This window comes from Falco cherrug, chromosome 4, assembly GCF_023634085.1.
Source record: "Falco cherrug isolate bFalChe1 chromosome 4, bFalChe1.pri, whole genome shotgun sequence".
Taxonomy (NCBI): Eukaryota; Metazoa; Chordata; class Aves; order Falconiformes; family Falconidae; genus Falco; species Falco cherrug.
The window spans coordinates 84,953,040-84,973,186 of record NC_073700.1 but is presented as its reverse complement, the minus strand read 5'-3'; the positions used below and the strand labels follow the sequence as shown (position 1 = coordinate 84,973,186).

The following is a 20,147-nucleotide window of genomic DNA, read 5'->3' as shown; positions in this document are numbered from 1 at the left end:
GAAGACCGACAGCTCGGCCTCCTCCCTCCTCTCTCCCTTCGCAGTTAAACCCCATCCCTCCAGCTCTACCCAGATTTTGGGTGGAGAATTGCTGCTGCCTGTTTGTCCCCTCACAGCCCTCCCCAGCCCTGTCGCAGTCCCCCCGCTGATGACCTCAGGGATGTGCCATGAGGTATTGGAAAAGGGGTCACAGCAATGGCAGCAGCACAGCACATCTGGGGGGACCTCAACAGATAGGGCAGGAGGGGTAGAAGATGAAGGTGCTCTGTCACATAGAGGCAGCTGGGCAGGGACAGGTGCCATGGATGCTTGGTGCTCCTGCCCAAAGAAATGCATGTCAAATGGCACCCTAAAACACCAGGCTAAGCTCTGCCATGTACAGGGCTGAATTTCCAAGAGCATAGTGCCTGCAGGGGGATTAGCAAGCAACAAAATTAAGGAAAGCATTTTTCTTTACCCTGTCCTTCCCTTCAAAATCCATGATGTTAGAAGACATCAATAGACGGCTTTTCGTGTGAAGCATTGGAAGAGACGTGCTGCCTGCCATGGTTTTTCAAACTGGAAGGATGCAGAGAAACAGACAGTGTACAAGCACTTAACAGACCTAATCATCTCAGGGCTGTTGGCAGATGTAGCCCACATAATGCTGCGCCCCAGGGGAAAAGGTGGGGATATCTGCAGAGCCTGCCATCTCCAGTGACAAGTTCACTGAAGCAGAATAGGAAAAAATAAAAAACAACAAACACCTAGGTGCACTGCCTGAGCTACACAAAACCTCATTATTTTCCAGTGAAAAACACCTCTGTGCAGAGAGCTTCTCTGATGAGTGAAATCAAGGACATTCCAAAATGATTCATGAGTGTGTAACCTGGCTACAGCTGCAATAAGATGACTGTGCCTTGACAGGCTGGGATGACAGGCTGAAAGATGAGCTCCAAATGAAATCAAGCTCAAAAGCAGAAGTAGAGAAAGCTCTAATGGCTGATAATTTAACACAGAAAACTTCAAGATATAGCAGCACATGGGAGTGCTCTGGTGTGCAGTCATGACCTGCACGGTCATATAATAGAACTGGCATCTGTAATAAAGCAGATACGAGCAACAGTCTCGTGAGCACACAGAGGTGAAGGGACACCGGCAGGACACGGTATTACAAGAGAAGCAAATGTTAGAACACAGCAGGTTTGCAGCAGAGGTGGATTGCACTGAGCAACGCAAAGAGCATACCAAGCGAGAGGCAAGACGTACACGACGAGCCACAGACAAACTCATTCTGCCTGAGCTCACCGCAGCTACACTAGCAGGCAGGAGCAGGGTGGACAGGGTAGAAACAGTGACATAGATGGTTTGGCTCTGGTTGGGTTTTGCCATAGGGCAAAAATAAGACAAAGATGGTGATAAGGCATTCGTAACTCCCCATCTAGCAGCTCTTAAAGAAATTTCCATGACATTCAAAATCTGGACACAAACAGATTTCAGCATAGCAACAGAAAAAGTCCAAACATGAACACTGTCTGTGTGAATGAGACTAGGAACTTAAACAGTCCCCATATGCAAAGATGTGTATTAAAATGCAGGCACAGTCAATGACAGGAAAACGTCAGCATCCAGGTCTTTTCTGTAACGTGTTTTGCATCAGTATTAGAAAGAAAAGTCTTAAAACTGTTGAACTCTACAACAAATCCACTGACAGTGGAATTCATAAAATGAAATCTCAGATCAGAGGAAGCGGAGAAAAGGTGTCCTGATTCATTTAAAACCTTACCGAGACTTTACAAAGCCATGTTATCTACAAGTACTGCTAATAATAAGGACCAGAACAAAGGAGAGATGTCAACTTACAAGGGAATTGTATATTTTCGAAAAGGCGGAGGACCCATTGGTGTAGGTGAGAAAGAGAGAGACAGAGTTATAAACAGCTCCTTAAGAAGCACGCAGAACAAGGCTACTGCTGCCTACTCAGCCGAGGACACCAGCTATAAATCCTTGCATCAAATAAAACACAAAACCCAAACGCTGCCAGTGTGCCGCTTCCCTAACCATGGGAAGAGAGTCTATGAATTAGAGCTATATTTGAATTAAACAAGAGAAAAAGAAGAGCTAATAGTTTACCCACTGCTTCCTGCTAGCAGAGAGCTATCGCCATCCTCTCTGTTTGTTTCTGAGCTGCTTTAGAAATCCTGAGTGACAGATCATTCACAAAGGGACACCATTCCTGACATTATTTTTTTAAAAAATATAATTATTCCTCTGTTGAGCTTCTTTCTTGACTTTCTGTTAATAATTAAGCTAGCATTTAAAAATTATTTTTATTCGTCTACGACTTGAATAACACCCATACACAAAACATCAGAAAGCCCTAATTCACTGAAGCAGTTCTTCACCACATTGAGGTAATCTAGCCATTTTAGAGATGTTACTGGGTTCTTTGTGAGTTAACCTTTGTCAGGAAAAAAGGATGACTCACTGGAGACCAGGCAGGATGGGACATACACTAGGTGTGGTAGACAGGAACGTTACTAGACAGGTTGTGACATTAACGACAGCAGCAAAATCAGCTCACACTAAATGTGATCTAGGATGCCCCAAGTATGACGTTTTACAGAGGTTTTTTGAAGTAGTAAGGTGAACCAAGTGATTTTTATTAGACCAGGAAGTGTTCAGTGTTGTCAGAACTAGCATGAGTACCCGCAGGATTTATTACTTCAAATTACTGTTTTGAAGTTCCCCTCCTTATTTATCTGCATGCAGTTGTGGGCCCCTGCAAGGTGTGTTTATTGCCAAGACGTGGAAGCCAAGCGCTAAGCCCGGAGATCTGCTAGCTGTAACACTGAGATGATTCCTACAGCTGTGTGGGTATCACCATGCAGCAGCCCTGTACCTCCTGAGCCTGATGTTTTGTTCAAGAAAAAAACTGTCCATCTTCATCAGGTTGGAAGTTGTGTTTGGGTTCCCTTTTCTCCTAATTACACTTATTTTTGGGGCAGCAAGCTACTATCAGTGCTGGCAGGCCAGGAGCCAAATGGGTACTTTGAGCTGAGCTGCGGGTATGTCTGCACAGCCCGATGAGTTAGCCCAGTACTCCATGCAGGCCAGCCAGCTTTGCTGAGGAGCAGGGCACATCTGGCCAGATGAAATTATGCTGCAGGCTGGACCTCCCGATACCAGAGGTAGCTCAGCTGGTGTTTTGTACAGCACCACACTGTACTTGCATGAACATCTCCTGTCTTCCCATTGCAAGGCTTGGTTCTTCCAGGTTCAGGGTTCAGTTTGCACGGGTAACACCTGTGCTACATCCCTTCTTTAAAAAAAAATTCTAACAGGCCACAACAGAGTCCTGTAACCTCATTTAACTCAGCTTCTACAGACACCAGCTTGCAGCACTTAAGGCTAAACAAGTATCTTGCTATCCTTGCCAGAGATCTGGAGTTATTTACTGGAGATCCTTGTATTCCTGGTACTATGTTTTACTACTATTGCACAGAGCGTACCACATACCTTGGGGAGCAGTAAATGCTACTGCAGGAAGTGCATCAGCACACAGTTCTGCGAGTCTCACCGGAGACATCATTACATAGCCAGATGTCCAGCCAGGATCACCTTTGGTGGGTCACTCACCAGCAAACCGTGAGGGTGCCCAAGGTCCCAGATCATACTGCCAACCTGAGGGAGTCAAACACCTTGAGTGACAGCTGAAAATTCATGTACAGTTCAGCCCTTACAACCTTGAACCCTCTATGGACTGCTGGAGGATCTGCAATCCCTGAAGCGCTTTCTGTAACTCAGCCCTGCAGTTTTACTCAGACACCATACATACTATTCATTTTAAAACAGCCAGTTTTGACATATTAGGACCATGTTAAAAACAGCCCCGATCTACACAGCTGCCACCGCTTGCCTTCCCCCTTCCTTGTCTGCTTGATCTGCTCTTGGGGAGGATCAATGACATCCCCATATGTAATGCCAGCTCAAGCAGCTTCTGTGGTGTCTCCCAGTCCTCTTCACCTTTCCCTTCATCCCACCTCCCACGTTCATGTACTGTTCCTGACAACCCTCAGTAATCACACAGTTAAATTAGACCCCATTCCAAGACCCCACAGGGCTCCCAAAATCACATCCACCGTCCTTCCCCCTTGGCCAGGGCTTCCCACACCGCTTTGCAAGTCCTCATACCAACAGCTAGTTTCTTTACTCTTTGGAAATTTTCCTTTCCTCTGATCTCCAGCCCTCTGAAAAGGACTTTGGATCAAAACACCTCTTCCAGGTTTCAGCTAGCATGTTGCAGTTAGTGACTCCATGCTTCTGATCTGCCAAAGTCAAGCTTCAGCCTGTGTCAGCAAATTGAGCATCCTTCTTTCACGTCAGAGCATTCTGCAGTACAGCTGTTCCCGTAACAACTCCATAGCATCAGGCAGAGTTAACAAAGTGTGCCGCAATGGACTTCCTACAGTGTCCTGTAGCAGCAGGGTGATTTCTAACAGAGAAAGTAGAAAAGAAGCTACTTCCAAAGAATATGATACACTAACTTGCCCATGTCATACCTTATACTTACCTCTTCATACCTCCGCATCTCTAGAACTGCCTTGCTTCAGGCTATGCCAAACACTATCTGAAAAACTCTTCCAATAGTGTTTCTGCTATGACAAAGCAGTTTATTAAAACCAGGAGAACACCCATTTCAATACCTGTTTCAGATTCTACTTAGCAGATTCTACAATGTTGCTCAAATGCACCAGTTGTTGAATGGGAAACTGGAAGCATACGGCCGAGATTTAGACTTGTCTGTACTCCTGGGCAGGAGTCAGAGGGGACCAGAGGGGCAGGAATTTTGTGGGAGGGCTCAGGAATTGAGATAAGGGGACAAACCCCACCACACTTGTATTCAAAACTTGGAAACAGAAGGAGGAGACAGCTGAGGACTTTAGGATAATATCACAGCCTGTAGTTGCTGGCAGGATTTCACAGGGCTCGGGGAGTGAAAGGGGGTAAAAGAACCAGCTGGGACAGAGCCACTTTCAGCACAGGCAATGGCAACAGCTAATGAAGGACAACAGGAACTGAAAGGAATCATTAAGAACTCCGACATTTTATTGGCGAGTTTGACATCTGGTTAAACGATGTGTACGTTTGAAGCTTGACATCCAGTAGCTCTCGTATACAAACCACCACGGTACAGCACAGCAAATTCAGAGGGCTGAAGGAAAAGTCATTTCAATGCTGCAAGCTCCCAGGAGCAGGGCAGGCAGCTGCAGGCGAGCAGGTTAGCTGGGAGGGATGGGAGGGGGATGGGGGGACAGCGCAAGACACCCAGCTCTAGGCATCTGCCTTCCCTAGCTCAAATTAACCAGCTAATTTCTCCAGGCGCGCTCCATAGAAACAAGCTTCTCCAGAGGGTGATTCACTGCACGCTGTTACACTGCTGCTCTGCAGAGCTCCTGTGAATCTCTTCCCTGTTTCTTTGAGGAATACTGCTCTCGCCAGCAACTGCAGTGTGCCCGGGGAGACGTGGTGGCTAATTTTGATTATCCTACAGATGGGGAGTAGGAATCTCCCTTTCCTTTGCCCTCCCTCCTCAGCTACCCATGGTGAATTAGCATGTAAACAAGTGGTGTTCACCCCATGTTCACAGCTGAGGAGTTAGTCGAGAAACAGAATCTCGCATGTGCTGTCATACACAGCAGATAAACATACACAGCAGATTCTCATTTCAGTTGCATCCCAGATGGACTTTTTGCACTGTACCACAAACCCAGTTTTTCCCCTCATACAGCAGCAGATCTGCCCAGGCAATGCCCGTCACATCGGTAATGAAGTCCCCGGGAATGCTCAGTAAGGTGCCCATTTGGGCTGACACACGTGTGATCCGCCTGCATGGATGTGCCGCCAGCCCACATGGGTTTCAATCCATTGCAGCCAATAGGAAGATTGTCACTTATTTTAACAGGTAGATCTAAACAAATTTCACATGCAGAATTGATTAACTTACCAAGCTCCAGTTGCTCCTAAAAAATTGGGGAAAAAAACCAGTCTTTCCTTCCCTGTTTCCAACTAACTGAGCTGTATCCAGCTTCTGTATTAACATGAAAGGAAGACTTTTTTCCCATCAATACTGACTGGCTGTATTTATGTATACATTCACAACATATATGCTCCTTTATTAAAAAACTGCCCAAGTCATAACATGGAAAAGAAATGATGGTTCTGTGTCTGAAAGAACAATGGCACAGACTGAAGTCTGCCGCTATATTAGTATAGCACGGACAGATGCTGTAATTAGAAAGTGAGAGGCAAAGAGAGGAGCTGTTCATAGTTTTGCATGCTGGTTAGTCTTCTCGTAAAACTAAAACACTTCTTTAGGGAAGTGATAGTCTTCATACATGACCCTGAGACTACTGTAAAATGTTAAACCACAGGTGTCATACACCATAACCACACAACTATACTTGCAAAATGCTCCATTTTCTACAGTTCCATTCTAATTTTATCACTATTTCTAATTAATTCCACTGTTTCAAGGAGCACAGTAGTTATTTTTTTCTTAAAAGTTATTTTTAGCAGTAATCCATTCACATGCTGAATTAGATACAAAACATAAATGAAGGACAGCAATATGCTGCTCCAGTAAAAAAACAGAAAAATATTTAGATTCAGTAGAAAGCAGGCAGATGATGCATTAGTTTAATGTACTGTTTCAACCTCTGCTGGAAAGATTTCTGTGTTGGCACAGGACACCAGAGAAATTGAGTGAACTCAACATGGCAAGAGACAAGATTTTTCCTTCTATTGTGGTTTGATACCAATATAGATTCTATTTGAAGGTAGATGATCTCTAATATAAAAAAACAACCAAAACCCAAACCAAAACAACCCCCAATAAAACCAAACCAGCACCATAACTAACTAGAGCAAACACACAGAACAATTTGGGGCATCTGGAAGAAATGTCAGGACTGTGGTGGCACAAATTCTGCAGATCAAGAGGTGGAAGGCTTACCTAGAACTTCATTCTAGCTAATACTACATGAATATTACTAAACCAGACACGTCTCATTTTCAGATGTACCTAGAGGGAGAAAAAAAAAACAACGCAGGAGGAAAAATCATATCTAGTAATTGAAGTCCTCCAGGATCTGCTCTCAGGGACATTTCCAAGCGAATCACAGGAAAGCTTGCTGCTGCTACGTTCCTCTCTGCCTGGAAGGACGGCAATGCGTCGGAGCAGGGTAACATTGCTTTTTTTCTGGCGCAAATCAGAAGGCATGGGGTATAGCCCAGGCTATCCAGCCTACCCAGAGAGCCTAGGAATCACAATTAGTCAGAAAGAAAGAAGAAAAAAAACCACCCAGAAACAGGAACTGCTTTCATGGCAACGGTGAGCTCTAGCACTACAGCTTTCCCGTCTGCCGCGTTCCTCCTTCCCTAAGAGCAGTTTCAGGAACAAATATTCTCCAGCTGTTCACAGTGCTGTTGGATCACCTCGGCAAGGTCAAGACACCGCAAAATTCGCCATTTCTCAGCAGCCAGCTCCTCCTTGGATACCTGGCCCAGCAGTTTTTTGGCAAAGAGGTTCTGATCCTGCATGAAAAGGCCCACAGCAGACCTTGGGGCTTGAGGGAAGTTCTCCATGCAACCACTTGTGAAACAGAAGTTGATTTTCTTTTCACGTCTCATCCCTGGTCCCCTTTCTTCAATCCAAGTCAGAGGTCTAGCATAGAGAAGCAGAGAAAAAGAAGTGTATTTATGAAGAAATGGAATCAACAGTTTCAGTTTATGATTATTTTTTTCTCAGCATTTACAGAAAATGCCCTAATAAATGCAGCATTTATAAATCTCAGTCATTGCATATTCAGGTAAGATGTTCTGACCAACATGCCTTGTGGTTACGGAGTTGAACACCAGGTAATAGTCTTAACTGCCACTGCTTCATGCCATGACCTTCAGCACACCATCTAAGGTCTCTCCAGCTTTGTCTTCCCTACGCACAAAGAAAAGCCAGCAACGTCTGGCCATCTCACAGGGAAGAGGGAAGTTTAATCAGTTTGTTTGCGGACTTGGATGACAAGTGCAGTTAAACATCCTAATACTTTGTGCATGACTCCACCACGGCTAAATTCACAAGACCCTCAATGTCTAGTCATTCTCCAGCAAGGATAAGTTTACATCACTTGGGGACATCACAATGACTCAGGCATTACTGCGTGAGCCGAACACCACTCCTTTAGGACACGCTGGACAGACAGCAAGTTCACGCATGCAGACACTAGTGTCCACACTCTCTGAACATTTCAAATACATTTCTTTCTCTTCACTGGGAGCACTAAGTTGATCTTGGAGATTACACCAGAAGATGTCAGTTTTGCCCGTTTCAGCCACACAGGCTCTCAGGCAGGTCTTTCTTAACCGGAGCAAAGTGCTGGCTTATGCTAACACGACAGCCACAGTCTCCAGGCCAAGCATTGGCAGTGGCATCTATCAACTCGCATAGCTCACAGGTCCTCACGCCTTCCTCCCCAGCTTCCCAGATGGGCCAAGGAAAGAGGAGCCATGGGACATGCTGCATAACTTCAGGGGTCTTAACAGACTTGCCGGCCCAAACCTGCAAATGCTTGCAGAGGCTTTGAAGAACGGCCCTCAGCACGGGACACAGCCACGACCCTCCTTTCCTGCTCTTTCACCAGCTGCCTAGAACTTGCCATTACCTTTCTGCAGCTCATTCATCAGCACTCGCTACTGCCTGTGTTTAGAGGATGCACATTATTTTTCTTACTTGGTTATTGATGGCCCCTCTACAGTCCTTTATGGCCCACTTTAGTCTGCCACTCACAAATTATGAGGGCATCAATAGCATGGAAGAATAAATTCTGTCTCCAAGTACTGCCTGTTAAATCTTCAACATCATTAGATCTGGAAAGAAAGTCCTTGTCAGTCTACCCTGAACACATTCTGCAGAGCACTCAGCTTAAGGATTCTGCACCTCTCATCTTTTATGCTTTAAGATCCAGTTTCTATATTCACATCATCGTATCAATTATTCTTTGCTCCCCTGTACTGCCACACATACCCCCTACAAATTAAGCATGGCCAGATTAACCTGAATGAACATAATAAAAAAACCCAAAAACTGGAGGGATGGCGGGGGGAAGACACAAATCACAGCCTTCAAGAACGCATTGAAAAAAATCCTCAGAGAATTAATAAATGCAAAAGACACCATGCACTTCAGGAAGTCCCAAGGCTGTGCTGCTGCAGGCCTGAAGGGTGCTTGAGGGCCATGTCAGCTCTGTGTTTTCTGTGTTCTCATCCTCCTCCCCCGAGGTGGCAGCTGCAGACCTTGGCCAGAGGCAGGCCGGGGAGCAAGCTGGGGTTTGCCCTGACCTGACAGAGCCAGTTGTACCTTCTTATGGTAGCAAACCACCACAGAGGGGTTTCGGGCCACTGTTATTCAAAGCTGCTTTATCTCAGGTAGGCAGGTATGCAGAAACCACTGGGCAGGCACAGGCAAAGATCTCTACCATACAGCAGTGGAGGAGTCCACGATGCGATCCAAAACAAGCCATGTCAATGCAGGGGCACCTCCCTGGGGTGATCTAGAGCAGATGCACACCAATGATCAGGCTCGAGCATATACTTTCTTCTGCTCTAGCTTGGGGAAGCCACTGAACCAGAAGCACAATCATGCAGATTGGGCAAAATTTAATCAAAATGATTAAAATGACTGATTTAGATCAGTGAGCAGGAAAATGTTGGGTTTACTAATAGATTTATCTTCTTCTGCAATTGGATTTGTAGTTATTTTCCCAAAGAGAGGTCGATTCTACTTGATTTGGCAACCAAAATGTATTAACAACAACTTCTACACTAAAATTAGTCCCTTTTTTGCTATAAAAGATACATATTTTGCAAGCCTGCACATTATTTAAGCAATTTTGGAGCTTAAGAACCAGGTTTGTATTTGATGTCAGAAACTGTGAAGGGCTGCTGGTTTTTTAACAGATAATTTACCCATTTTCATTAAAGATTTTTATCAAAGTGTTATCTGGCTATGGATGCAGTTAGTTATCTAGAAGTGTTAGTAGTGTTACTTAGAAGCAACAAATGCAGCACTGCTGGCAGCTGAACAAAGCCACATTAAACATGTTGGACAGTAGAGAAGGGAAAGAAAGTTTAACTGAACGCCGACAAACCGCTTTTGTACTGCCTTTTTACAAAGCAAGCACTACCTGCAGTGAAGAAGCTACTAAGACTTCCTATGGTCATTCTGTCTTTCCAGATTCAGACTGGTGGAGCTCTCCTCGCTACATTTTATTCAGAGATTGGAAAAGACTCTGCTTTTCTGATTCTCTGTTTCCCCCAATAATGAGTGGTCCTAGCTGGACCGTGCTAGCTCAATAAACCAAAATGAAGCAAACACTCTTTGTACCTGCAGAAGAATTAAAGTGGTTTCATGCCTGAAAGAATTTTGGGTTCACTCAGCTTAATGTTTTATGCAGCAGCTTCTGCAGAAAGCATGTATTAGATGATTTGTTATGCATGTTCAATGTGAAGCCATTATTAAACTTTTTAAGCTTAAATCTCAATAAAAACAATAAAATCATTTCAAATGTTTATTGCCAGAATATGTGTTCAGAAAGTGTCTTCAATTTCTTTTAAACATCTTCCTTTTCACACTTTGAAAATGCCAATATTTTTTATTTACCATGCAATCAAAAAGAGCCTACCTTACCTTGGCTGGGAATTAAGCAATTAGACCCTAACTCTAGTTAACATCAAGAGAGACATTGCCCATATCATTACCTCTCCAGCTCACACTAAAAATTCATTTTTGACATTTACTGAAATCAAGCTCTGTAATCCTGGGACAGGAACTGCAGTCCCAAACCAGCTGTGCTGTCAACAGAGGTTTGGCTTTGCCTGGATTGCTCAATGTTTTATCACAGAGAGGCTGTCAGCTCAACTGTCTTGGAAACACAACAGAGGCAGAGGTCATCTCGCAGAAAGCTCGGTGTCAGGCATTAACACACACCTCCAAAATCCACCCAGAGACAGACTATAGCCTTTGCACAAATCCCTGCTTAACAAGCAGGACGCAGGCTCCTGCATTTTGCACCTGCTGTATTTTCCAAGGCAGCAAATAGGCTGAATTAACCTGATTTCTCAAGGTTAGTGTATTCATGTATTTCGAAAAAGGATGGGATAGCTCTCAGGAAAGGTGCAGACCTTTCCCCATCCTTCAGCAATTTTGCAAATTAGAGCCATAACACCACCACCATTACCGCTGGGCCATAACTTCACCTGATGCAGTGGGCCAAACTCTCTGCCACCGTAACTCCACTGACGTCAGTGGGGGAAGGTCAGCAGGAAATATGGCCCTGCCACCGAACAGAACACAGGAACGCTATGTAACTTTCCAGCCAGCGTAAATTATCGCAGAGGCATAAAGCTGACAGTCCCCAAGGTCATTAAAACGCCCATGGTGACAAAACACTTACTGATCCGCACAAATAGATAGCAGTGGGCTAAGAAAAGCAGGTATCAGTTAGTGGTGTAGAGCAGGAAAACAGCAGGAATCCAGAAACAGTTCTGTGCCTAGCAAAAATCATATAGAGCAGCCAAGGACTACCTACGAGAAACGCTTAAGCCACCCGCTAGTTCCACCTGCTGGAATTAGTTCCAAATCTCATTCTGTATAGATCTTTACAGCTACTCGTGTTACTGGCAAATCACTAAGCGGGTAAACAGAGCCTGTATACAGAGTTCTGTCCTCTCTCAACTGCATTTTAAAAGGAATTGGAAATGTTTTTTTATTTAAAGAGAGAGGAATCATTGCTAAGCCAAGATGCTAATCCCAGGATAAACTGCAGTGGGCTCTGTAGGACTGGCTGATAAAATGTTTAAATAGACCCACGGTGAAACTAACAGTTCAAATGAGCTCTGTATTCACTCCCAAAACAGCTAGTCCATAAGGTTATTACTTTTTTTAACTAAACACTTATCTAAAATTCTTAAAGAAGCAAGCATTCATGTTTGGTGGGTTTTTTCTTTTTTGTTGTTAGGTGGTTTGTTTTTTTTGTTTGCTTGTTTAAGTGTTCCAGCAGTATGTGTGCCACAAAGAAGGCTAATTTATTAAAAAGATAGGCCAGAACATTTTCCCACGGGGTCTTATTTTTCCCTGCTCTCCCTAGTCTTCTTGTACACCTCTTGTCATATGCCTGTGAGTGGGTCATCTGTCTCAGGAGGCAAAGCGTGTTATTTGGAAAAACAGGAAAAAAAAGGAGTGAAGGGAAAGGAACAAGTTGTCCCATCACCATTCCTGCCTCCTAGGAAACATAGAGAACTTGGGTAAATTCTCTGTACCTTTTCATGTCAGACAATTCTCAAGTTGCATCTATAGCATGCAGTAAACTGTCATCATGAGTAACTTCAACCTATCTGAAAGGACTTGACCTCAATGGGGATGTCCCAGAATGACCAAACCGGAGAGTTTCCGGCAAAATACACCACCAGGCTTTTGACCACGTTGAGTACTCAATCCACAATATGAAACACTGATGATTTACTTCATGGTCATCTAATATTTAAAAATATACTATTTCATAGCAAGGCCATTAAAAATACATTACTCGATAGCAAGGCTATTGTTATCATATAATAAAAGGGAGATCAAACTCATTATTATAAAATGCATCAAAAGAATTGTCTGCAAGAAAGTCATAGTGCAATGACTGGAAAAAATGACAAGTAATCCTGGCTGCTGGATTCTCACTCAAGTCTGACACACCCATGCAACAAAAACAAAAAGACAAGAAATGGGAAACAGGCTGTTGTCCTGCTCAGGGAGGGAATAAAAAAATTAAGGTAACTTCAGGACTGCATATTAGGCATTAATCAAGAGCAAGCTTTGTGTGTTGGACTTTCAATAGTTTATTATAATTCTGCTTGAAATGTGTAATTTTCTCTTAACTTCCAGCTAGTAATACATACTAGCACAAGCATGATAGTGCTATAAGCTAAGTATTATGCTTTTTCAAACTTTTTCGAACAGTCATATGCTTTCAACCTTTGAAGGAAGGTTAGCTTTCAATGTACATGTAGCTAGTATGTCTGATACTAAAAAAATACGCTGCCTCTGAACAATTTTTTAGAGTGCAAGAGAAGGGTCTTTCAGTCCAGGGCATTGTAAAATGCTTTGTCGACCCATTCCTACGCCCAGACATGAGAAAAGAGCTTTTAAACGTCCTTTATGTTTAACGTGTTCTTCAGCAGACATTGTTTGGTGTGGCACTGTTACCATGATTCCTATAGGAAGCACTTTCAGGTCTGTTTCTCTTGTACGCTTTCCAGCCCGCATCCACCCAGTCTGCTTCCACAAGAGGAAGGGAGGATGCAGAACTCCTGCAGACAATACCTGAGGAGCCTGGTTCACCTGCTGCCACCGCCATTACTCACTTCTTGTTCGCAGTCTGAAAGTGAACAGTCATTCTGGAATAATTCTTATCCTTCTGCTTTTCTCTGGTGGCAGAGGTAACAGTGAGGTCTCCAAAGAGGTCAATCAGCCAGGTCAGTCGGGCAATTCCACTGAAAGCTGGGAATCCTGTTTTGTTTTCATCGAGGACACTACCTGGTGCAACAGCAACAGAAGGTATTGAGAAACAGGAAAGAGAATAATGCCCTCTGCATAGGAAAGGCTAAAGAAACTGGAGTTGCAGGCTTAAAGGCTGCGGTGTAGAAAGGCCACGAGAGGATGGACTGAGTAGGAAAGTCAACAAACATAGTCAACCTTGAAATGGATCAACTGGTGAGCTATGACAGAGAAGGCTGTACAAAGTACATATACAGCAAACCCTTCAGGATGTGTTGAGGACAGAAGGGTCTACGTGGAGTCAATAAGGGAATAAAGTAGAGAGAAAACAATGGTTTGAAAATCTCTCCAATCTCTTCTGGGGCTAGGCACCAGTAAGGAAGACTAAAGGTCCCCACTACAAACTGGGACACTTCCTCAGAGCTCACCCTCCTCTCTGAGACCAACATGAGTAAGAAATTGGTCACTACCACCAAAGTACACAGGGGGTGAAGAAGTGCCCTCTCCTCCACACAAGGCATGGGCTTGTGCTCTCCACCAGACAGCAGGAAGAGATTAGAAAAGCAACAGTCCATGGAAGACAACCATTAAAGGCAAAGGTGTTTTCCAGACAGTTTTATAATGTCATGGAAATACCTAGAACAGATACCTGTGTCTTTAGTCAGTTTATAGACAGACTCTCATCTAAAAGGGCTGAATGAAGCCTGGAAAGACCGATGTCCCTGTGGAGCAGGCAGACAAATCCAGACGGACTTCGACTTCCTCACAGCTACTGACCTGTGAAATGCAATGTTCCCTTCACCAGGTCTTTCCCAGCCACCTCTTTTTTCAGCTGCTTGTACTCTTCCGTCAGAAGCTCAATGTGCTCCACATGGAGTATTTTACCTGCCATTAAAAAAAACAAATCAAAACAAAACAAACAACCACACCAAACATCAGGACAGGTGAAATAGGAGCTTCCTGAGTGAATCAAAGGCACATCTAGGCAGTAAAATAGCTTCACCAGCCACCAGTGGAAACTCAGTTAGAAATGTTCTCACACATGGCTGGCAAAATGATGTCATGAAGAAAATCAAACACCTGAGTTGAGGTGTCTATCTGGGTTAAGGATTTTCAGGAGACAACAAATAGAGAGACTGCAGGAACGGTAGCCACCATGTTTAACAGAAACCCTGTAGTGAAACCCAACACCCAGTTATGGCTGAAACATGAGTCTTCAAAGTAAAAGACTGATTAATTCTTGGACCCTTTCCCCTCACATTTCCTTGTTCTGCATTTTTCCTCCCAGGGTAGTAGGAAAGACAAAGGAGAGGGGAAAAAAAATAGCGTAATACCCAGACCCAGATTGTAACAATATGTTAAAGAGTACCTCCCTCCGTTGCAATTAATTGGGCTACTTGGGAACAGAGGCTATCTGATACTTGTTGAAAGTGGCCCTCATTCAATGTGTGTTTTTCTGGAAGGTTTCCAGGAGAGTCAGTTTAGGCTGCTGACAGTAACTACTGCTGCTTCAAGAGAAGAGGCATAAATTCTGCTTAATGGGAAGCCATTTGGCAAGCAACAAGGCACTAAGTGGTGTTGGTAGAGGAAAACAGCAAAGCAGAAATCCTATACCTCCGGTGTTTTAGGACAAAAGTGACAAAGGAAATTTTTAACAACTAGTGGTATAAATAGTGCAGCTTGTCCAAATGGTTTGTACTCTGCTCCTGCCCATCACTGTTCTTTTCCTTGCAGCCCATACATCCCCACCAGCCTCAACTGAACTGCCAGCTTCTGACCCTTGGCACTGCGATGATGGGACTACATGCTTTCTAGAAATAAAGAGATTTTGCTTAGAGACAAGCTGTCTTTCAGACAGGGATGCCTTGCTGGCCTACCATAGCACGAGAAGCTGTGTGTGACCAGCATCTCACAAATGCTGGAAGCTAGGGGAGCTGTTTCCAGTTTTATTTTCAGGGAGGGAGAGGACAGGGAAGTGCACAAGTCCAATGGCTACACTCATTAAGTGCTTTAGTATCACTGCAACAAAGCTTCCTTCTCTAACTGCATTCTCGGCGTCACCAGCAGAACCCAGCGCTTTGGTGAGGGCAAACGTGCCTTTCCCTTAGCGTCAACACTTGTGTGTTTATTTCCCCATTGGCACATTCTCAAATCCTAGACTGACACATTTCTGACACGGGCATACTCCCTTGTGCATCATGACTAATAGTAGACTGGAGCCCTGCCTTTGAGTGTGATGCTTTTGGTGCTACCCAACAGGTAATAACATCTACACCCTTGAGAACAAACGTGTTACCTTTCTGCTCAGCCATCTCCCAGAGCTCATGGGCCGCCTTAGCAGACAAAGCCATGGGGTACTCAACAAGGACATGCTTCCCAGCTTCTAAAAACATTCTGAAAAGGATACAAGATCAGTCTTTAAAAAGTGTATCATCAAAATCATCTCTCTCCACTGCGCAAGCTGCTTCTCATTCCCACAGTCAGCCCCACACGGAGAAACGCACAATGCAAACAAATAAGCGGCAAGTTTCCTAGCAAGGATGGTGTTGTGCTATATCACATATTTAAACACCAGGGTTTTAATTCTCCGTTTTCCACAGAATTCCTTCACTCACCTACAGCAAGTCGCTAAAACGCTGCAGCATTGGGCACTGTAATTTCTAACTTCCAGACACCTGAATGGCTGCAGTGGGGCACTGGAGTGCCCTTCCTCTAAATAATCTGAGAGGAAAGGCTTTAAATCCTGTTTTAAAGCTGCCTGTCCATCAAACACAGGCCTAGAGGCATGCAATTGGAATTACTTGGGAAATTAATTCATCTTAAAACCTACTCTCTTCCAGGGCTTATTGGGTGCTTTAGGGAATTTGCCATCATTCACTTCAGATTTCTAGTCTGGCAATCTATTCTCCAGTGTCTGCATCTTCTCCTGCAACAGCTTTACAACAGGTCTTCTATGCTTCTAAATTACAGGGGAAAGGCAGGGAAAAAGGGAAAAAACACCATCTCAAAATACCTGATGTTTTCTTCATGGCTTCTGTTCTCTGTGCTGATGAAGGCTGCATGGATCTCTTTGCTTCTTAGAGCATCTTCCAGGCTAATCTGCTTGGCCTCATTAATATTGCCGAAACTTCTCCTGTGTATTTAGCATAAATACAACCAGAGCATAACTATCACAGTCCTTTCTGCCCAACTGCATGGTGTACAGCAGCACTCAGAAATTGTTCTCATGGACCACTGTCTCACTGAGCTCAACAAAGCTAGAACAAAGGCAGCTTGTTATCCAGGAGGGGCATGAGCACTTACAGACAGAAATGGAGCACACAAAAGAACAAAACAGATGGGCCAGTGTGTGGGCAGGGGTATCAGGACAGAAACTGCCCTGCTATTGAAGTGTAAAGTGCTTTTGATTTTGGTGGGGGTTTTTGTTTTGGCGTTTTGTTTTTTAATAAGCATCATTACATACGAGTCTTTAAAAGAGTGAGCTGAAGGAGGACAGTGCTCCTGTGGGAAAACTTCTCCCCAGCATGGTGGGCAACACAGGCAAAAGCACTCAGGTTGTCAGGGCCACGTGCAACTACAAGTACCAACAAGCAGAGGAGGGACAAAGCAGATGCTTGGTTGTGACGGCTCACAGCTTGCAACACACACCCCATGTAGTGCTAAGCAGCAGGCTCTCTTGGCCACCACCCCGAGCACATCTCCACCTGCAAATGAAACACGCACAGTCCCCCCAGAAGCCCTTTGCATTAGTAAAGACTGGAGGAGACACCTTGAGAGGGTTAAGATAGGTGACAGAGGGTATGACGATAGGCCACAAGCAGGACTTGAAAGCAAAGACAGGCAATGTTTGCATGTGATTGGAATGCAGAGAGGATGGCAACATACCCGAGCAAGCTGTCTGTGAACTGTGCATTTCGACAGCACTGTTTCTCAACAGAAGTAGTAGAAACCCCATTTTCGGTGTTGTTCAAGGCCAGCTTGTAGCGCTAGCAAAGGCGTCAGGGAACTAAGAGTGTATTTGGCAGGGAGAAAACTGGATGACCTAATGGGTCCTTTCAGTCTCAAACTACCCTGACTGCATGATTTAAATATAGCTGGAAAAATACATTCACACAGTCTGAGATCCATGGATGTACTGCCTAACTATTTAAAACCTTTATGCCCTGCCGTTATGGAGCAGACAGTCTAGCAGGAATGCTCAGAGAGAGGTATACGTTACATTTCCACTGCTTCAACTCCAAGAGAAAAACTCTTGCTCTCTAAGAAGCAACCTTACTGTATGTACCAAATTATGGGATTTTCTTTAAAGACAACTACAGGTTCAATACCTGGTTTAAAAAAAGAAAATTAGAATTTTATGATGAAGTTGCAGTGTTATGAGCTTTATAACGTGTTTTTGTAAAAAAAAAACTTTTTTAGAACAATGTAAAACTTCCTGTGTTTTTTAAACATTTCTGCAAATGCCATGTAGACGTCAGCTCATGAGTGTAATTATTGTCTGTACCATCCTAAACCTACAGAAAATTTCAGACACAATTGCTTTTTTTTTTTTTTAATCGCACAGATCCTACAGCGAGAACGTCTCATAGCTTTTATTTTAGTCATTTCTGCAAGGTATCTCACTATGGTAACCTATTTGTTCCCTCTTGCAAAGCTCTCTGTTCTCATTTCCTAGCTGCCACTCAGAATGACAGGCATATTTGCATAAACTTTCCTTTTTCAGACAGCCTTAATGATAAGGGAAATATTAGACTTCAGATATTCATCCCCTGCCGCCCTCAAATCATCGTCCTCCACATGGGAAGGCATGTGCACCAGACACAAGAAAAATTACAACATACATACTAAACATGCTGAGATTCCATTTCTAACCTGGATACAAATCCAAAGAGTTTCAAGTGCTCAGAAGGGCTGGAAGGCATCGGATTCATCAAGTCTCGGATTCGCGCTAAGCCAGCAATTCCAACTCCAACCACCACCGTCCCAAACATTTTGTTAACCTGACAAAAGGGAAAAAAAAAAAAAAGCAACATTTCTTGCTTCTTCAGAGGAGCAGCTGGGAGGGGAGTGAGAGGGTGGATTACTCTTGAACTCTGCTTTCATACAGCCAAACCTTAATCAGAAGTCAGCCAACAGCTAACAGAGATGTGATGCTACAGCCTACTGAGCTCACTCGCATCCCACTGAAAGGTGATCAAGCTGTTCAACCTGTCACAGGAGCGGCCTTGAGACTTGTATTTAACAGCTATTCTATCACACCTCCAGCACAAAGTTCTTCATTTCTGACTTGTATTTAACAGCTATTCTATCACACCTCCAGCACAAAGTTCTTCCTTTCCACAAATAGAAGGCAGGCTTCAAAAGTGAGACATTCTTCTATTTATATAATCGCCGCTTCCATGCTGGAAAGGAGCCAAAAGGTTCTGCAAACCCAGCAGAGCTTTATATAAACCCCCCTGACTTCCTGAGCACCGGCAGCACTGCCGGGCTGCCGCACGGCCATTCCCAGTGCACGGCAGCATAGCTGGAATGCTTTGGGGCAGGAAGCAAAGCGCATCTTTTCTTCCCCCGTGTTACCACTGGCACATCCTACAACGGCAAGGTCCAACCAACTATCTGGTAATTCAGTCAAGGTGCTTGCTTGACATTTCCATGCATGAAGAAAGCTCTGCCACCTCTCTAATGACAAGCAGCATGTCCTCAAGATTCACAACTCCCAAAAGCACGCTCCTGCCACAACTGCATCATACGGAGGACAAGTCAGTATTGCCCTCGCTGGCCAGGCTGCTGGGCCACGAGTAATAAATCCTGTTGGGTTTGGGATTTGCCATTGATTTGGGAAAGCACTGGGTAACTGGTGTAACCTTTCAAACCTGCACGATTCCACCACTCTGAGGACTAGTAACACTTTGTAATTTTAAGATTTACAGGAGAAACGGCCTAAAACCAAGCAAAGTCATCCCCTCTGCATTTTTTGTTCCTTCCATCCTACGGCAGCACCCCTTCAAACTCTGTTTCTTCCGTTTCAGTGTTCTTCCTGCTGCTGCCAACTCCCTTCACCTGAGCGAACTCTTTGATCGCTTCCATGACTTGGCTGCAGCCCTCCAAATCCTTCTGGGACTTACATGGATAAATGGATGACCCCACTTCACTCCTCCTTGTGCCTCTTGTCTGACAGGATCACAGTGCAGCAGCACAGCCGTAAGTGACTGTTCCGACCGCTAGAGATTGAAAGCTGCTAAGGAGTTACATCAACTGGCAGAAATTTTAAGAATAATAATCAAAGAAAGCCCCTCTCCAATCACTTATCATGTCTGGATATTGTTTTTCTATAAGCTTCTGCCTACGTGTATATTCCTGTCAGTGCTGAACTCTGCTTACTTTATACATGCCAAAAGGGTACAAGGGTGAAAAACACAACAGCATGTTTAATACGAAAGAAGAAATAAGTGATATTGGAAGAGTTCTCTAGGTGGATTACGGTGACACGTCATTACCAAACATCTGAGGTGTAACATGACAACGCGGCTCACCAGGGAAAAGAGATGTTTAGGGCTGAGAGGAGGGG

The 20,147-nt window shown here is 44.2% G+C and overlaps 1 protein-coding gene across 6 annotated transcripts in view; it reads right to left on the bottom strand.

Annotated features, from left to right (window-relative positions):
- Positions 1–5,067: 5,067 nt before the first annotated feature.
- The window catches only part of BLVRA (biliverdin reductase A), a 39,556-nt gene continuing 24,476 nt past the window's right edge, over positions 5,068–20,147 (bottom strand). For all 6 annotated transcript variants that reach the window (XM_055709197.1, XM_055709196.1, XM_014284905.3 and 3 more), the window contains 6 exons: positions 18,452–18,579; positions 16,593–16,712; positions 15,876–15,973; positions 14,357–14,464; positions 13,447–13,618; positions 5,068–7,705 (listed from right to left, as the gene is read on the bottom strand). In XM_055709197.1, coding sequence (XP_055565172.1) covers positions 7,432–7,705; positions 13,447–13,618; positions 14,357–14,464; positions 15,876–15,973; positions 16,593–16,712; positions 18,452–18,570 — 891 coding nt within the window. In that variant the 5' untranslated portion in view covers positions 18,571–18,579 and the 3' untranslated portion in view covers positions 5,068–7,431. The remainder of the gene's footprint in view (positions 7,706–13,446; positions 13,619–14,356; positions 14,465–15,875; positions 15,974–16,592; positions 16,713–18,451; positions 18,580–20,147) is intronic.